The following is a 16,096-nucleotide window of genomic DNA, read 5'->3' on the forward strand; positions in this document are numbered from 1 at the left end:
TATTTAAAGAAAAAAAAAGTTATACAAAGAAAATTAAGAAATTGTGCATTTTAATTCAAATAAAAGCTTTCGTGCGACCTTTTTTACAGGAAATAATTACATTATTATATCAAATCGTTAAATTAAACTTTCATGATAATCAAAAATCGATTGCCACACAATTGTTTACTAAAAAAGGATATGTTTTGATAATATCAAAACGAGAATGACGAGTTGAAAAAATGCTGTCAATATTTTTCAAAGCCATTATGCTTGTTATAAATGCTAATGACATAATCGGTCCTATTCATGCTTGATTATTCTCAAAAGCAATTGGTTTTTTGGTTTTGCTATCAATTTGAATGTGTTTTCCTTTCTCATTCCCATTTCAACAATTTAGAATCGTTAATATCCCACAGCTATCTTGACTGTTATAGACCAACTACAGGGTTCACCATAGAAACTTTTATTATGTCGTGTGATATTCTTTACATGAAGTGTTGGATGTAAATTAATAGTATGAATAGGTAGGAAGAAGAATGACTAACATTTTAATTTGGAATTAATTGTGACTCAACTTTGAGTCATTGATCTAAATTCGTTCATTTATTCAGAATTCATTTTAGTTCAGATCAATTTTTTGAATATTTTCAGACCGTTATTTTTTGAAATTTAAAAATCCGTTAAATTCAAAATTCGTCATTTACATACCAATCCAACAATTCTTCGCGAATTCAAGCCATCCACACAATAAAACTGTGCTAAATATAAAGTACAAAAACGAATAATTACAGATGAAAATGTAATTTATTCAGGAAATAGCTTTAAAGTATTATTCGAAGGCGTATCACGTTTAAACATTCACATTCTGACTATTGAGTTCTTAAGAATGTCGTTTTTCATAGATCGATTCGATTTCTTGCTGATTCATATGACAAAAGCAAAAATTTATCGAGTTTTTTGACAGGTAAAATATTCTATAATATGGATATGCTCACTACATGCTAGACTATCGAGGAAATATATAAGAATTACAAAGCATTTTGCTAACTGAAAATTCAATATTGAACTTATTGTATTTACAGACTCGGAAGCTTTAAAAAGAAGGTATATACATCGATTTTTAAGCTTCCGCTTCTGGTCATTTAAATTTTTTTTCTACAAATGTTCAATGTTTTCTTTCCGTTTTGACACTGACACTGGATGCTTCCGTAGAGCAAATTTAATTTTTGTTTTATATTATAATGTCACGTTTTTATTGTGGATTCTGAATTATTCTATGATAGATTTGGTGTTTTGAACTTAAATGTGATATTGCTTAAACTTCTCAACTATTAAGCAAATGTCCAAAACAGCATAAAAGATTACCAAGAAAATTACAAATGATTGCTGAAATTCTTCAAAATTTTGAAATTGCTACAAAATCAGCCAGAAAAATTTCAGTGAATTTGAAAATGAAAAATTGATTCATGAAAAAGCAATCGCAGTTAGCATTCGAGAGAAATATTTCATTTCAATTCTAAAACCTCTCAGAAGGAATCTTGTTCATCATAATATTAATTATCAATAATTGACATACCAATCGAAACATTTAAAGTAATTTCAAATGCATGTGAGTTTTAATATTCATTTAAGATTTTGTGAAAAATCAAGGATTACCAAGTAAGAGTGACTTGTAAGAATAACTTGAATTTGCCACATATGAAAGCTTTCAGATAATGTTTACGAGATCTTAAGCTGCTATCACGTTCAATCGTGTAAAACACCTGTCATTTTGATGGATTTGAAAATTTGATAATTTTAGATACAATTGCTAAGCCTTCTACGATAATTTACAAATCTAAAATAATACTTAAGCTTGTATTAAGCTTTGATTCCTGCAGATAAAAAGATATTACATGCAGATAACTTTGATAAAAATAAGTGATTAAACATTACGTTTCCAGCTGTAATAAAAATAGAATAAGAATTAAAAAGTTTGTTTACTTTCAAATTAGAATATTTTGTTTTTATTTCAAAAAAGAAAAATATGAATATAGTTTCTTTTTCTACATTAATCTTATCATCTCTAAGTATTTAGACATTTTGAATTTAGAAATACCAGATTATAAAACCAGGAAATTTAATTTATTTAGAAAATATCACTTCAAACTGTTTTTAAACAAAATTACTCTTAGAATTTCAATTTCACATTGAATTTTGCTTAAAATTGTGCATCAAGTTATAATTAAAAAATTTTGGCAAATTATAAAACCGGGGAATGTGAAAATACCCTAAGATCTTGATCGTGTTTATTACTTTTTCTCATGTTTTGTTTTTTTTTTTTGGAAGACAACAGGAAGAACAAAAATTTCTATTCATATAAAAGATTTTATTAGATATCAAAAACATCTCATATTGGCACGATACCTTATGCTCAGATTCTGAACACAATAACACAGTTAAAATTTTAATATTATACTTTTTTAAAGAGAAATAGGGGAAGAATCTGAGTTGAAGCAGTCGCTAATTTTATACTTATTATTTTTCTTACTTAAAAACATCTTCTTTCATTTGTGATCACTATAGTTTAAAGCCTAATCATTATCAATAATAACTACATTATAAAAATCTTACTATGTTCTTAAATTTCTCTTTAGAAAATTTCATTAAAATTAATATTTTTGAAATTTGGATGGAGATTTTTCAGCTTTGGATTGATTGACTTGAGGATCAAATGTACATAATTTCAGAAATTGTTGTCGCTTTTCTAAAGCATCAAGTCAATTACAATGTCAATCTACTGGTTCCAGAAGCCATTTTCTATAGCTCATCTACAATATCCTTCCATGCTCAATTGACGGCATCCGAATGTTATTCTAGATCAGAGATCGAAGTCGACTATGATTTTGTATGAAAAAGTCGACTCGACTCCATATAAAATCCAAGTTGACTTTGATCTCTGGTGTAGATGAAAGTGCATCCACCTCATACAGCTCTAGACACTAGCCCTTGAGTCAAATCTCTTTACTGTCTATATTAAAGCTTATTCTAGAAAGTTTACATCTAATAGTAACGATCATTTGACTTTTCAACTAGCAGTTCAATTGACAACATCCGAAAAGAGACAAAATATTGGTCAATTCCAAATACTTTGTGTCGCTAAGGATGTAAAGAAGCTGAAAAACCTGCTCCAAATTTCCTTCATTGCTCTTGGTTCTTAACTAAACTTTTTTTTCGTTTTTTAAAACTGTTTAGAGATAATTGGCACATAATTACTAATTTAGAATTTAATTTCCATCGTATTTACTCTAATTCCAAAATATATTTATATATATATAAACTTTTATAATCAATAGGTATATATATAAAGTATGTATAAAAATGTATTATAGTATAGCAAAGGAAAAAGAAAAAAAAATATTTATCACATATTTTATACATCTTGATTTTACATAACATGCTTTACATCCAACGTACAAAATTCTCTCTTAAATTCAATCGTAGTTCTTTCTTAAGTCTGTAGGCATATCCTCATCACTTTGCTCACGATGCTCTTTATGTAATGATAAATGGTGAATTGGTGGTGATAACGATGTTGGTGAGGATGAAGGAGATGTTTGAGAATTTAATAAGCTTTGTGATAAGCTCTCTTGGTGCTGTCTTAGTAACTGAATTGTTGTAAGACCATTTGCTCCATGAATTAATCTGCTTAAGATAAAGAACATGATTAGTGTCATGATAGACATTAAATATAGGAATTTATTTATGACTTACGGATAGCAATCCTTTCCCATAAACTTCCTCTCATTTGTACTCGACGACGTACTTAAATCATGAGGTTCCTCTTCAACATTATTTTGACTATTAAATTCCATCTTACTTTGTACTAATGCTGCAGTTAAATGATGAAAATTTGTTGTACTTTGTGGTAATAAACTTGCCAATGCTGATGCTTGTAGGGCAGCTTGTGTCACTTGTGATGAAGATGCTGTTGATGATGTATTTGATGATGATGATGATGTTTGTTGTTGTTGCTGATTTGCCATCGATTGTCTCAACAATGATATGTTCTTTATACTTTTTAATTCTGTTGGATTTCTGAGAAATCTGTGGAAAGGAATTGACAGTTAGTAACTAATAATGACATGATTATTGGGCTTGTTAAAACTTACTGGTAACAATGACGCTCTCCTTGCACTTTTCTTAAAATGTTCACTCGGTAGTAATATCTTAAGGCACGTGACATTTTGTCGTAGTTCATTGATAAGTGGTTCTTTTGAATGCCCCAAAGCTAAAAATATGGACAACAAGTTAGTATACAATCGGAAATTAAAAATGTTATCATTGACAAGTTATATTGATGTAGTCATACAAAAGTACATTGTACTGTACTGAATTTCAGTGCAAACTTGCAAAAAAAATATTGAATGAGTACATCCAACTCATATATTTGGCAATAAAATTTACCTTGGCTAATCCAGCTGGATCGACAATTTTAAAGACACCAGTATCTCGGCACTTCCATGCAATATAATTACTGTAGCGTTGTTGATGATCATTAAGTAACTGTTGTAAGAAATCCCAAAGCAGTCGTCCATCTTAAAATAATAAAAAAAAAAATCAAGTCAGTTAGTCAGTTATTAAGTAACAAATAACAGAGTAGCTAAATGTCATCATAAAGATCTCAATCAATTAGCCTTTTAGAATAAATTACTTCCTATACTTACTTGTATTGGGTTCTGTGGGTGTATCAGGAAAGAATTCCCTTTTCATGTATCCGGGTGTGTTGGGTGTTGATGGACTTGTGCTACTCGATCCACTTCCATTGTTACCATTTAATGCGTCCATTTGTCCATTAAAGAATATACTGTGTGGCTTAAAATCAATACCAAATTGATGCTGATGAAGTCCATTTGTTGATGATGATGGAGGTTCCTTACTGATTGGTGTTACTGGTGGACTTTGTTTCTGATGTGACAGTGATGATGATTTGTGATGCATTGGTGGAGGAAGTAATTTTGGAATTTTATGTTTGAAACTTTCCTCTTCTGAATCACTATGGTGACTGCTACCGCCGGAGCTTGTACCATTTTGTCCCGAATTTCTTGCTGAGTCGCTACCGCTTGCACTATTTGATCTCATGTCTGTTGAATCGCTTGCACCGCTTGATTGTGCATTCTCACTTGATAAATTTGTTGAGAATACAGTCGATGATGCTTCCTGATTTGGTGGACTTCCACCTTGCGAGTCAATTGATGGTGCCGGACTAAGCGTCACTGAATTTGATTGCATAAAATGTTGCAAATGATTTGCATAGAAGGGATTATCAACTGGTGGCGCAAGTGAACTCCAGTTTGGTGTCGGTGGGTGGCTATGAGGCGATAATGGATATCGATTTGTAGGTGTGATTGGGCTACTTGGTAAATGTCTATGTAGCATTTGTGTATCGCGAATCAATAGTTGTAAAACATTATGAATAATGTCACCAGCGCCTGGACAACGTTCAGCAAGATCATTTTTTGTGAGTAAGCAGAGTGCCTTACCATTCATTTGAAATAAATCAAGTTCGAATTTTGGCAAATCAAATTCACGTTCAGTCCACCTAAGGAAGACAACGACCTCTTCACGTCCCCATATTCTTGGATCAGATGATAATTGTGGTGGTAATTGAGTCTTTAAATCAGCTAGTGGACTTGGCGGCGTTGTTGGATATCTCCATAATAAATCAGTATTCCACATTCCAAGTGGTGGACCACCTAAAGGCGATAAAGGTATCGGCAATAATTTCATCTTGTTGCTTGTTGCTTGTCGTGTTCGTTCAGCTTCTTCTATATTTACGAAAGAATAAAAAAGAGACAACAGGAAGAAGAATTGAATTAGTTAATGAAATTACGGTAACTAGATAATTTATTCTTCAAACAGGTATTTGTACTACATTAAATGTACGCTTAGTATATGTGTGGTGTATATAAATAATCATCATTGCAGCGATTAAAGAAAATCAACTTCGATCAACTCTAGAGTAAGTACTTTACCACATCCGCTCACGTACGAATAGAACGGAAATTGATTTTTATGTAAGTCAGTTTTTTCTCACAAGTTTAAATTATTCAACTACATGCTACAACTCCGTGTTATTAGCTACAGTATGTTCCCTCAGTCAATCTTGATTCACATTATTAATTTCTTACATTAAAGATGCTTTGTCGTCATCGTCGTTGTCGTGCATAATTTTTAAGAGTTAAGAAACGTGGAAAATTTTTTCATGTTGAGCTCATTTACGCTTTGGTGCCGTAGAAAATGGACTTAATATGATTGTTCTTTTTTGTACATGAAACAATTTGTTTTTAAACCAGGAACCGTATAAATGCTGTCTTTTTTTTGTGGACAATAAATTTAATTCCTCAATCTTTTTTTGCGACTGGGTATTTCAGAACTCGAGTATTTCCACGTAAAGTCTTGTTGTGCGAGAATAAACGTCCAGATAATTTAAACGCAAGATAAGATAGATTTAATACTGCGGAATTCCCAGAAGCATAGCAATCTATAGATTTACTACCTTTTCCTTAGAAACAATTTGCTGAATAGATTCGCAATAATTGATAATTTATATGAAATTGGGTTTTTTGGAGTATTGTAGGAATCGAGGGACTCGAGCTAACTGGATCAGGACCTGGAAAGTCCTGTTCCGAGTCCAAAACGGAACAAAGTGCTTGGAGTTTCAGAAATCATTCCGAACAGAATCAAACAAAATTGAGCATGCTCAACTATATTGACTAAGTAGCCTCATGAGGACACACATTTACATGAGTGTGGTCATTGTCTTTTAAGGTATGATGCTCAGTTCTTGACATTTAAGCGTAATTGATGCTAAAGTACCCGAATCTGCCAGTTTGAGAATATAAAAGGTTTCTGGCAGACTGGTTAGGAAACAGACATCATGAAGGAATGAGTTCGACTCCCCACCAAAGCCTGATCTCCGAATCATCATACAAAGTATGAATTCGAACAATATGAAATGTCTATGACTGTTGTAACAGATCCACGTAATATCCTCCAATTGCAAAATATACATTACCGCATAGACACAAAAAGTAAGTTATAGCAATAAATCTTTTCAAAATAGCTTGCTCTGTGAGAAAGAAATGTGCGCCAACGTAAGTGTATTACGATGAAATTTAATACCTTTTTATTTCCGGTTTATGTATTTTAAGTATCCGTAAAAAATCACATAAAAATACGTAAGAATTAACTCAAAAAAAATAATATAAATTTTACAGTAAACGTCAATTGTAGCCATAGCCAGAAAAAAAGGTAAAGTCTTCATAAATTACGTAATTTTTTTCACATGAATAAATTTTTTTACTTCTTCTCCAAACTACAACCTTTTATTGTTGTTATTGTTATTCCTTGATAGGTTAATGTTGATCATTAAGTCTCATCTTAAAAAGGAATGTAAGGTAGAAACCGGTTCAAACGGAAACAGAAAAAATAACATCATGCATCATCATGTAGAATCATTATTAATTTCTTATATCTCTGATACAGATCTTTTACGTTTAGTAAAGGATTCATAAAATAAGAATTTAGTCTCGGTTCTTTTATGGATGTAGACCAGTGGTGGGCAACCCTGGTGTCCTCTTAAGAGCAGAGTAAGGTACAAGCATCGCTCAAGAACATACTCTTTGTCTGTTAGGGCAACCTTGTATATATCGCAGCATTAAGACACTAGAGTACCGTGGCACATAGGCTGTCCACCACTGATGTAGACACACATAAAGGCTTCACAACTAATCGAATTCAACACGTCTATATCTCAAGTGTTTTTTATTGGATGCGATAAAGAATTAATAATACCTTCATATAAACGTATATTTCGTGAAACGGAAGTATTGAATTAATTCTGGAATTTCCGCATTTTGCTCTCTTCTAAATGACAAAAAAACAAAACTTATTCTACCACAACCGATCTGTCTAATATATTTATATAAGATCCGCATGTGTATTTCTCTTCAAGAAATGTAATAAAGAGCAGAGCGTATACATAAGTTGCTTAAAAGTAAATGGAAGTATGTGTTTGTTATATGTATGTATATTAATAAAATCAAACACACTTTTCCACATTCATTTATTCACTCTATGCCAAAAGTACGAATAAGAAAATGTTCTTTTTCGCTTTACAAAAAAAAACTTATAGCGAGGTCAATTGCGAAATAACTTATTTCCGCTTTTGTATTTCTTTTTTTTTTTTGCTTCGTTTCGCGCCACACATACATCGTGTCTCGTCGAGTTATTTTTATAATGCAAAAAAAAAGAGGAGAGGAAAGAAAAAAAATATTTCTTGGAGTCAGGATGAGTGTTACGGTTTATCAGATTATTATATTTTTTTCGTGTATGCTTAACTTACTATCCGTATGTATGCTCAACTCAATATCCAAAATATATGAAACCGGAGATCGAAGTCGACTTTGATTTTTTATGGAAAAGTTGACTCAAATTGACTAAACTCCACATCCGAATGGACAAAAATAAGCTGGAACTAGTCATCAACTGGACATAAACTTGCCATCAACTAAGTATAACGTTTTTTTTTTTGTCAAATTCGAGTCGACTTTGAGCTCTGACAGCAACAAAACTATTTAACGACAATATGTCATATGCCCGATCTACACAAATTCATCATAGCAACCAAATGGCTGCCATCTGGCATCTAACTTGCAATTTTCATTAACTGACATAAAAATGACCAATTGATTAACATGTGGCCGCTATGAAATACATGTTCCGATCGGGTACATCTCTCTAATATTCTCAGTTTAAATCTATTGGCCATAAAGACGAAAGGAATGACGAAAAGAATAGTGTTTCATTAGCTTTTAGTGAAGAATTTATGAATAATAATGATGCCTCTTACTGAGAGCAAAAAAAATCACTTCTCTTTTATATTTTTTTTCGTACGTTCTTTCCGCGTTTAGAATAAGCAAGCGCAAACTATTTTAATGTTGCATATATTTTACAAGCCTAATTATCAATTTTAAGCACATTTTTGTATTTCTCTTGAAAAATATAAAATTCGCGAAATTATGCTATAAAGCTATTTTGCACAATATTTCATGTGACATCATCAAGTTTAATGCAAGAATTTTTGAGGATAGTGTTACGTCTTATAAAGTATAAAATATAATATTCAGCAAGAAGTCGTTTTCGAAGAAATTAAAAGCATATAAAAAATGCTTTGATAGAAATATTTAAGTAGGCATTTATCATTTATATCTAATGAGATGTATTTCTTTGAGGTTAATGACACAGCAAGGCTGAAGAAAGTATTTAAATCAGAATAGAAGTTATCACACGCTGATCAACAAACGATCTCCTTTATATCGTTATGGAACTGGTTTTGCTGCCGTTAAAATGATGATGAAAAGAAGCAATTTATTGATTTAGTTATTGCTGTTAAACTGTATTATCTATCTATGTAGCTACATAACAAACATTTTATGATCTACGAATTTTTTGCACACTCACAATAAATTCTCATTGATAATGGAGAAAAATTCACAATTAAGGCACAGGCCTGTTTATAGTATCTTATTTTAATATTAAATTGAATGTTTGAATTGATTGCATTTGCGTCATTACACAAATGAAGGAAGAGAGAACAAAAATTAAACATTTTCAATGCGTGAGTGAGGTGTGAGAAATTAAGAAAACCGTTAAATACCAAATATTCGCTTCTCTCAATCTCTCGTCTTTGCCTTTTGTGTATTACCTGACTGCTCTTTATGTATATCATGATTGTGATCATTATTAAGCTTCTTCATATTTATAGCAAATTATGAAGCGAATTTTAGTCGAATAGCACTTCAAGTGGCGCTTAGTTCTAATCGTTCGATTTTTATACTCACTCATATAAGTCGAGGGATTAAATGTTATGTTGATTTTACGATGCGACACGATGTAATGCGAAAGAATGTCAACGATTGACTATTGTATTGAAAAAAAGCAGCATAACCTTTTGTATAATCCATCAAATGCTTTACTATAGTCATCATTAGTGAAACATTATTGCCAATTTAAGCACTTATAGCTGTTTTGTATTATGCTTACTACCATATTCTGTCTTTATTTAATTTATTTCAATTTTTTTTTGTGAACAAATTTGGAAAATTTTGAAACTGAACGTGCTGAGTTTTTTTACTGAATGATTACATTACATTAAAATTCAAATTTGAAAAATACGTTAAGAATTAAAATGCTCTTCAAAGTTCATTGAACATTTGTTTTCAAGTTTAATACTTCTTCTATGTGTCATAAAAACACAACTTAAGTTCCAGTGATTAACAATATCAATAAAATTGGCATACAGTGTTGAAATACATACAGAAATAGAAATATTTCGGATATAATAGGAAAAAATGATTTAGGAATTCTATCAAATAGTAAAAAAATATGAGAAGTAAAGGCAAAACGACATTTGGAATGACGTCAAAGAGATAAGAGCAAAAACCTACATCAAAAAAATTATTAGATAAAGCGATTTGCAAAGTCAGGCAACAAATGACTAGTCTCCCTCTCTCTAATTGAATGATATCATTCATTTATTTATATATATTTTTTTCTCGATTGTTAATTTATTTATTTACACATAGAAATATGTAACAAGTGATGCCTCAAATTAGGTAAGTGCCAATACATATTCGATCTTCCTCTCTCTTGACACATTCGACTTTACTTTACTATTTAACACCATCATCATCTTCATTTTATCCCAAAAATTAATAATAATGAAATCTCGATAAAAATCATTCAATTTGATGATCCCAACATAAAATGGCTATTGGAATGGATGAAAAAGAAGAAGAAATAAAGAATCATTTCTATTCTTTCTCTCTTCATTATTTTCATTTCTTCCTTCTTTCATTTCTCTATGCTTCATACACGTAAATTCTATCTATCTATCTATATATCTATATGTATATGCTTTATAGTTTAGATATACCTGTTTTGTAAGAGATGTAGATTTTAATAATTGTTCTTAGAATTTGGGAACGAGAAGAAGACGCTTTGACGACCTATTACTTTAATCTAAGAAAAAGAAGTGAAGAAGAAAAATAAAAGAAAAGAAAAATACAAAATGTCTTCCAAAATTTACTTTTTTTTTGTTATACCAAAGAGAAACTTGTTGTAATTTCTTTTCAATTCTTGATGTGCTGTAAATGTGAAACGGAAGTCTTCTATGTCTTCACAACACACATAACAAGTTCATACTGGGAGAGTAAAAAAGATTGAATTCAAACTGACTGATTTTTATGATATGCTTTTCTCATTAGAATTTCTTCTTACTTCTGAGTCGTTTCTTTCATTTTCTGTTTAATGTTGTACATTTGGTTTTCAATACACAATAGAAGAAAAAAAGTGCTGAGCAATTTAAAAATAAATTACAATTCTTTGATTTACATTTAAATTTAGATTGGACAGAAATAAAAAATACAAAATATGAAAGGCTGAAGAGATTGTAAACGAATGTTACGTACGAGTGTTGATGATGGAAACGCACTTTTACTTGATATTTGAAACTTTTAAAGTCAACGATCATTTAAAATTTGAATAAAATGTCAATGAACTGGACGAAATTGAAGTTGATTTACTGAACGAACTTTATTTACAAAACAAAAATCTTCAAAGTTTACTTTAATTTAATTATTAGACAAAATATATCTTAATTTAATTATTAGACATCTTCTCTTATTAAATAAGAGATGACAACAACAACAAGCCTCCAAGTTATGACGACAACAACGTAACATTCATCCAGTCGACCAAAATGAACATTTGTTTTGCAAAATTATAGTATAAAAAAAAGTTGTTTAACGTTCAACGTATAATGCGTAAAGAAAAAGTAAATTGCGAGCAAGCATAATACGATTTTATAATATTGACACAGTTTCAAATGTTTATGTAATCACTTGTCTCTTACTTTGCTGTATTTGCGGCAAATATTGAATAATTTTGTTCAATAAGTCATATTAATATTCATAAATTTTCTCATTTATTTCAAGTGTTTATTAATAATTATCATCATTTATGTGATTATGATGATTTAATTTCTAATTATGACCCTTTGATAATTCAATCTTTTCCCCCTAAAATCTGTACGGATTGTAAAATATCAGATGTGAAATTAATCTAATTTTATATTTTGTTTCCATTTCATTTCCCATAATATTTTTGTTTCAATCTTTTTTTTTTGTAAACACATTTCCATGTTTTGTTTACAATAGTCATTCATACATAAGGTTAGTCAAGTTGAGATGGTTTTTTTCTTTATCGAAAGTGAGAGAGATGAGTGAGCGAAAGAAAATTCTATTTTTACGATCGATTATAAATGAAATATGAATATGGCAATTTAGTAATAGTAAAGTGAGATATTATTTAATATGTAATAGCTGTGCTTGTTGTAATGCATCGTATTGATTATTATATAACAATATTTACTGTAAAAATTATTATTTAAAATACTTGGAGCGACTTGTCAGAAAAGGCAAAAAAGTAATGAATAAATCTCGAAGTAAGCTATAATTCCTATATAGACATCGTTATCTCCTTTCAATTTACTACCATCTCATTCTCACATATTCAAGAGGAAGGTGAAGATGCTTCCTTTTGCTATACTTTATATAGCACTTAATTTACATAAGCACTTATCGTACACAAAGAGCATTAACAGTAGAACTTTTCAGGTGCAAAAAAACATCTAGAAACAGGCGACATTAAAAAAGAGAAACAAAAGGAGAAATAAATCTGACCTCTTCCCCTATAATTCTAAATTCTCAACATTCATCTATAAAAATTAACACCTGTATTGTTGTCCTAAGTACTTTTTGAAGAATTTCAAGTGAATTTATTGTTATTACAAGAGCTCAAGATTATGTTATTTTTAACCATTTTTACTGTGAAAAAGGGAGAATATTTGAACAGTTTTAACGATTAGTTTTATGGATTATTAGAGAGATTGTAAAATTATTGTTTTGAGTAGGCAATAATATATTCTTTTTTTTTTTTGAGGATAGCTATTCAAGTATCGAAAGTGCACACTTCAGATTTATGTAAATTTCTTCCATTCAACAAGTGATTGGAACGCATTTATATTGAAATTGATTGAATCGATGATGAGTCATGTGGAATTTTGATTGTATATGTTTAAAGTCCAATCTATGCTTGTTCTGTATTGATGACTAATTTACAAGACTATTAACATAAATACGCTAGAAATGACCATGAACTATTAATCTTTAGTGATTTTTCGTCATTAAATATTAGAAAGTGCGTTCAGAAAAGTAATCTAAGTAGGCCTAGAAACGTAACGGTCGATTTCCTGTTAGCTCGTACCAAAACAGAATTCCTATCAGGTAACAACCACCTTTTAAAAAATATGTCATAAAGACCTTTGGTACCTGGATTTATTAATTTTTTCTGTACATTAATAAATTGAGGCTCAACGCCCCCGAAAATAATTTTTAATTCATATTTGTGCACTGTTGCATCAATAAATGAACCTGAATACTGAAGCTACTAAGCTTTGTAGCAGTAGACAAGTCTTATCAGATTAATCAGCCGATTGCAAATTAAAGCAAAAAAAAAAAAACGTTTAATATGACAGACTTCATCTTCGAGTTCTAACAAGGAAGTAATCGACACACGATTTGTTGTTGCTGTGAGCTCTGTGTGTTTATAAATTCACATTATTATAGTCGGCTAGTTCCTTTATTATAGAAACGAAAGACGATTGAGACAAAGTGAATAAATTTCACTTCCTATAACGAAAAAATGTGCTTCAAATTAAATTACAGCAAGTCTACCTGCATGTAAATTATTACTAATTCTCTTCCTTTTTCTTCTAATATTATAATATATATCGTACTTAAATAAGAAGAAAAAAAGTGTTCTTACGATACAAAAAAATTCATTTATAATTGTAGTAGTAGGAACATGTAGTAGTTTAATCTAAATCGTTAATTGATGAAATATATTAAGGAAGAAAAAAATCTGTTTATTAGATTCATCATGCGTTCACAAAGTTTTTAATAACATTTCCTCGTAAGATTTTTTTTTTGTTTGCTTGCTCGGTAAAACTTAGCAATTATAGTATGTATGTATTCAACGGGAATTGGCTTTGCTCGACGTCGTCTTGTAGCTAACGCGGAAGTGGGAGTTTAAGTTTTTTTTATTAGAATTTATAATGAATTTAAATGATTTTTATTTGCTTGGAAATTCAAATTCTTTACGGAATAAATAAATTTATTCTCTCACTCTCGACTAGTTCTGTTAGTGCCTGTACATATTTATTTGTGTACTCATAAGATTCTCATGTGTGAAAGTTTTTGAAATTCAATTTTATCAATTTTTTTTTCACACGATTAGGTAGTCAATACGTAATAGAGATGATATTATCATGATAACGAGCAATAAATATGAACTTACCTTTTTTTTGTTTGTAGGCAATTAGTGCTGTTCTTTGAAATTAATCTTATTGTTCTTATTTCCTCAGAATTTATTAATTACTTCACTTAATTGATAACTTCTTCTTTCTATTATTTTCTTTTGTTTTTGTTCTCAGTGTTGTTGTTCTTATCGATCACAGGAAAGAATCACTTACTGTAGTGCTTCTTATTATTTATTATTTTATATTATGTATTTGCTACTTTATATCATGATTTAATTCACAAAAATGTCACTTGATTGTATTGTTTTTTATTAATTATAATTAACTAAATTAAACTTTAATTTTTTGTGTATCATTTGCTTCTTATTTTCCTTATTTTTCTGTATATCCACTTGTTGTTTCCTTTAAAATATGATATATTATTTTTTTTGTTTTAATTCACTTTTCCGAAATCCCTGCAATTCAAAATTGTAGTTCCTTTACTCCGATATTGCATTGGATTTACTTATTACTGGATCATAAATGTTGTGCACAAAAAAATAACATAAAGTATGATTTTATGTTAAAATCTCAATTAAGGAAAATAATGTTTAAATAAAAAAACCGAAAAAAATAGCGAACTTCATCAAACTACGACTTTTCTTTCAGCATTTTCAACACAAAATGAGCATTAAAAATCTAAAGCAGTACAAAATTCTCAACCGTAGCTTTCGTTTATTTTTATTAAGCTACAAACTTTTCATGTAATAGTGTTAGTGAGATAGAGTAAATGAAGATTATAAACATTAGTTCCTTTACTTCAGAGCTATCAAGACTGAAAGTATTCAGCATGTGTAATACACAAGATCGTACTCATATTCCAACACATACAATGAATGAACGGTGTTGCATGCAGTTCCAATATACATACACACACACTCACAAACATAAATGTACACGTTCATGCCTAAAATTTTATATTAGGTAACTATAACTCTCGTCGTTTCATCACATATATGTTACGTATGTAATAATTAAAGATCGAATAAATTAAAATCAAGAATCCGATCTAGTCACCCGTTCTATATGACAAGTAACAGAGAGCGAGAAGAAGTAGAAGAAGTAAAAAAGATTGTATACATATGTATAAAAATAAATATTGTACTGAAGTAAACAAGAATTTCTTAGTCTTACATATTCTCGTATCTTTTTACTCACACAACATTATTCACGCGGAAATTCAATATAAGATCTAAGATTGTAACTTCCTTTTGCCTGGTATACTTTCTATATATATATATTTCCTAATATGTAAAGTAAGGCAAAAAAATCGTAAGTGTATAATAATTGAAATGTTCTCTCAATTTATTACTTTAATCGTCCGTCACCGTGCATTTGGAAATTCCGTACTTATTTATTTCTGATTAGGCTGTTATCAAAAAATATAAATGAAGTAAAAAGAAACAAAAATAAATTAAATTTTTTTGTCAAGAGTTATCAAAAAACTTATCCATGAGTCAAAAACCTAATTCATTCCATTGCGTATCTGTTTGTGGTTTTAAACAGGAATTAGGATTCATCAGCTTAGTCGTCGCGCGCGCTATGACAAAATTGTTGTTATTTTGTATTACACTTATTTAAGTGATCTAAAGATGGAAAAATGGATCATTAGGATGAATAAATCTCAAATTATAGTCAATTTAAACCCGTGAC

The 16,096-nt window shown here is 30.0% G+C and overlaps 1 protein-coding gene across 3 annotated transcripts; it reads right to left on the minus strand.

The window, feature by feature from the left end:
• Positions 1-2,043: 2,043 nt before the first annotated feature.
• On the minus strand, positions 2,044-15,051 carry aop (anterior open). Of its 3 annotated transcripts, none has more exons than XM_070645617.1 (6): positions 9,867-10,018; positions 4,689-5,789; positions 4,429-4,559; positions 4,134-4,252; positions 3,736-4,068; positions 2,044-3,669 (listed from the first exon to the last, which is right to left on the minus strand). In XM_070645617.1, exons 1-6 carry the CDS (start codon positions 9,868-9,870, stop codon positions 3,456-3,458), a joined length of 1,902 nt encoding a protein of 633 aa, XP_070501718.1. In that variant the 5' UTR covers positions 9,871-10,018; the 3' UTR covers positions 2,044-3,455. The 3 variants fall into 3 exon arrangements, with proteins under 3 accessions (XP_070501718.1, XP_070501720.1, XP_070501719.1); XM_070645619.1 differs by lacking the exon at positions 9,867-10,018 and adding an exon at positions 14,443-15,051 and having other exon boundaries at positions 2,045-3,669; XM_070645618.1 differs by having other exon boundaries at positions 2,047-3,666; positions 9,867-10,014.
• Positions 15,052-16,096: the final 1,045 nt, after the last annotated feature.

The sequence above is a fragment of the Chironomus tepperi genome, unplaced genomic scaffold, assembly GCF_022539635.2.
Source record: "Chironomus tepperi strain 1889 unplaced genomic scaffold, CSIRO-AGI_Ctep_v1 contig_354, whole genome shotgun sequence".
NCBI lineage: Eukaryota > Metazoa > Arthropoda > Insecta > Diptera > Chironomidae > Chironomus > Chironomus tepperi.

Excerpts from the sequence above, each read along its gene's own strand:
- aop (XM_070645617.1), bottom strand. Across the intron at positions 4,253-4,428 it reads ATCCAGCTGGATTAGCCAAG|CTTTGGGGCATTCAAAAGAA; the intron begins GTAAATTTTATT and ends CCATATTTTTAG. Across the intron at positions 3,670-3,735 it reads ATGGGAAAGGATTGCTATCC|CAGATTAATTCATGGAGCAA; the intron begins GTAAGTCATAAA and ends CTTTATCTTAAG.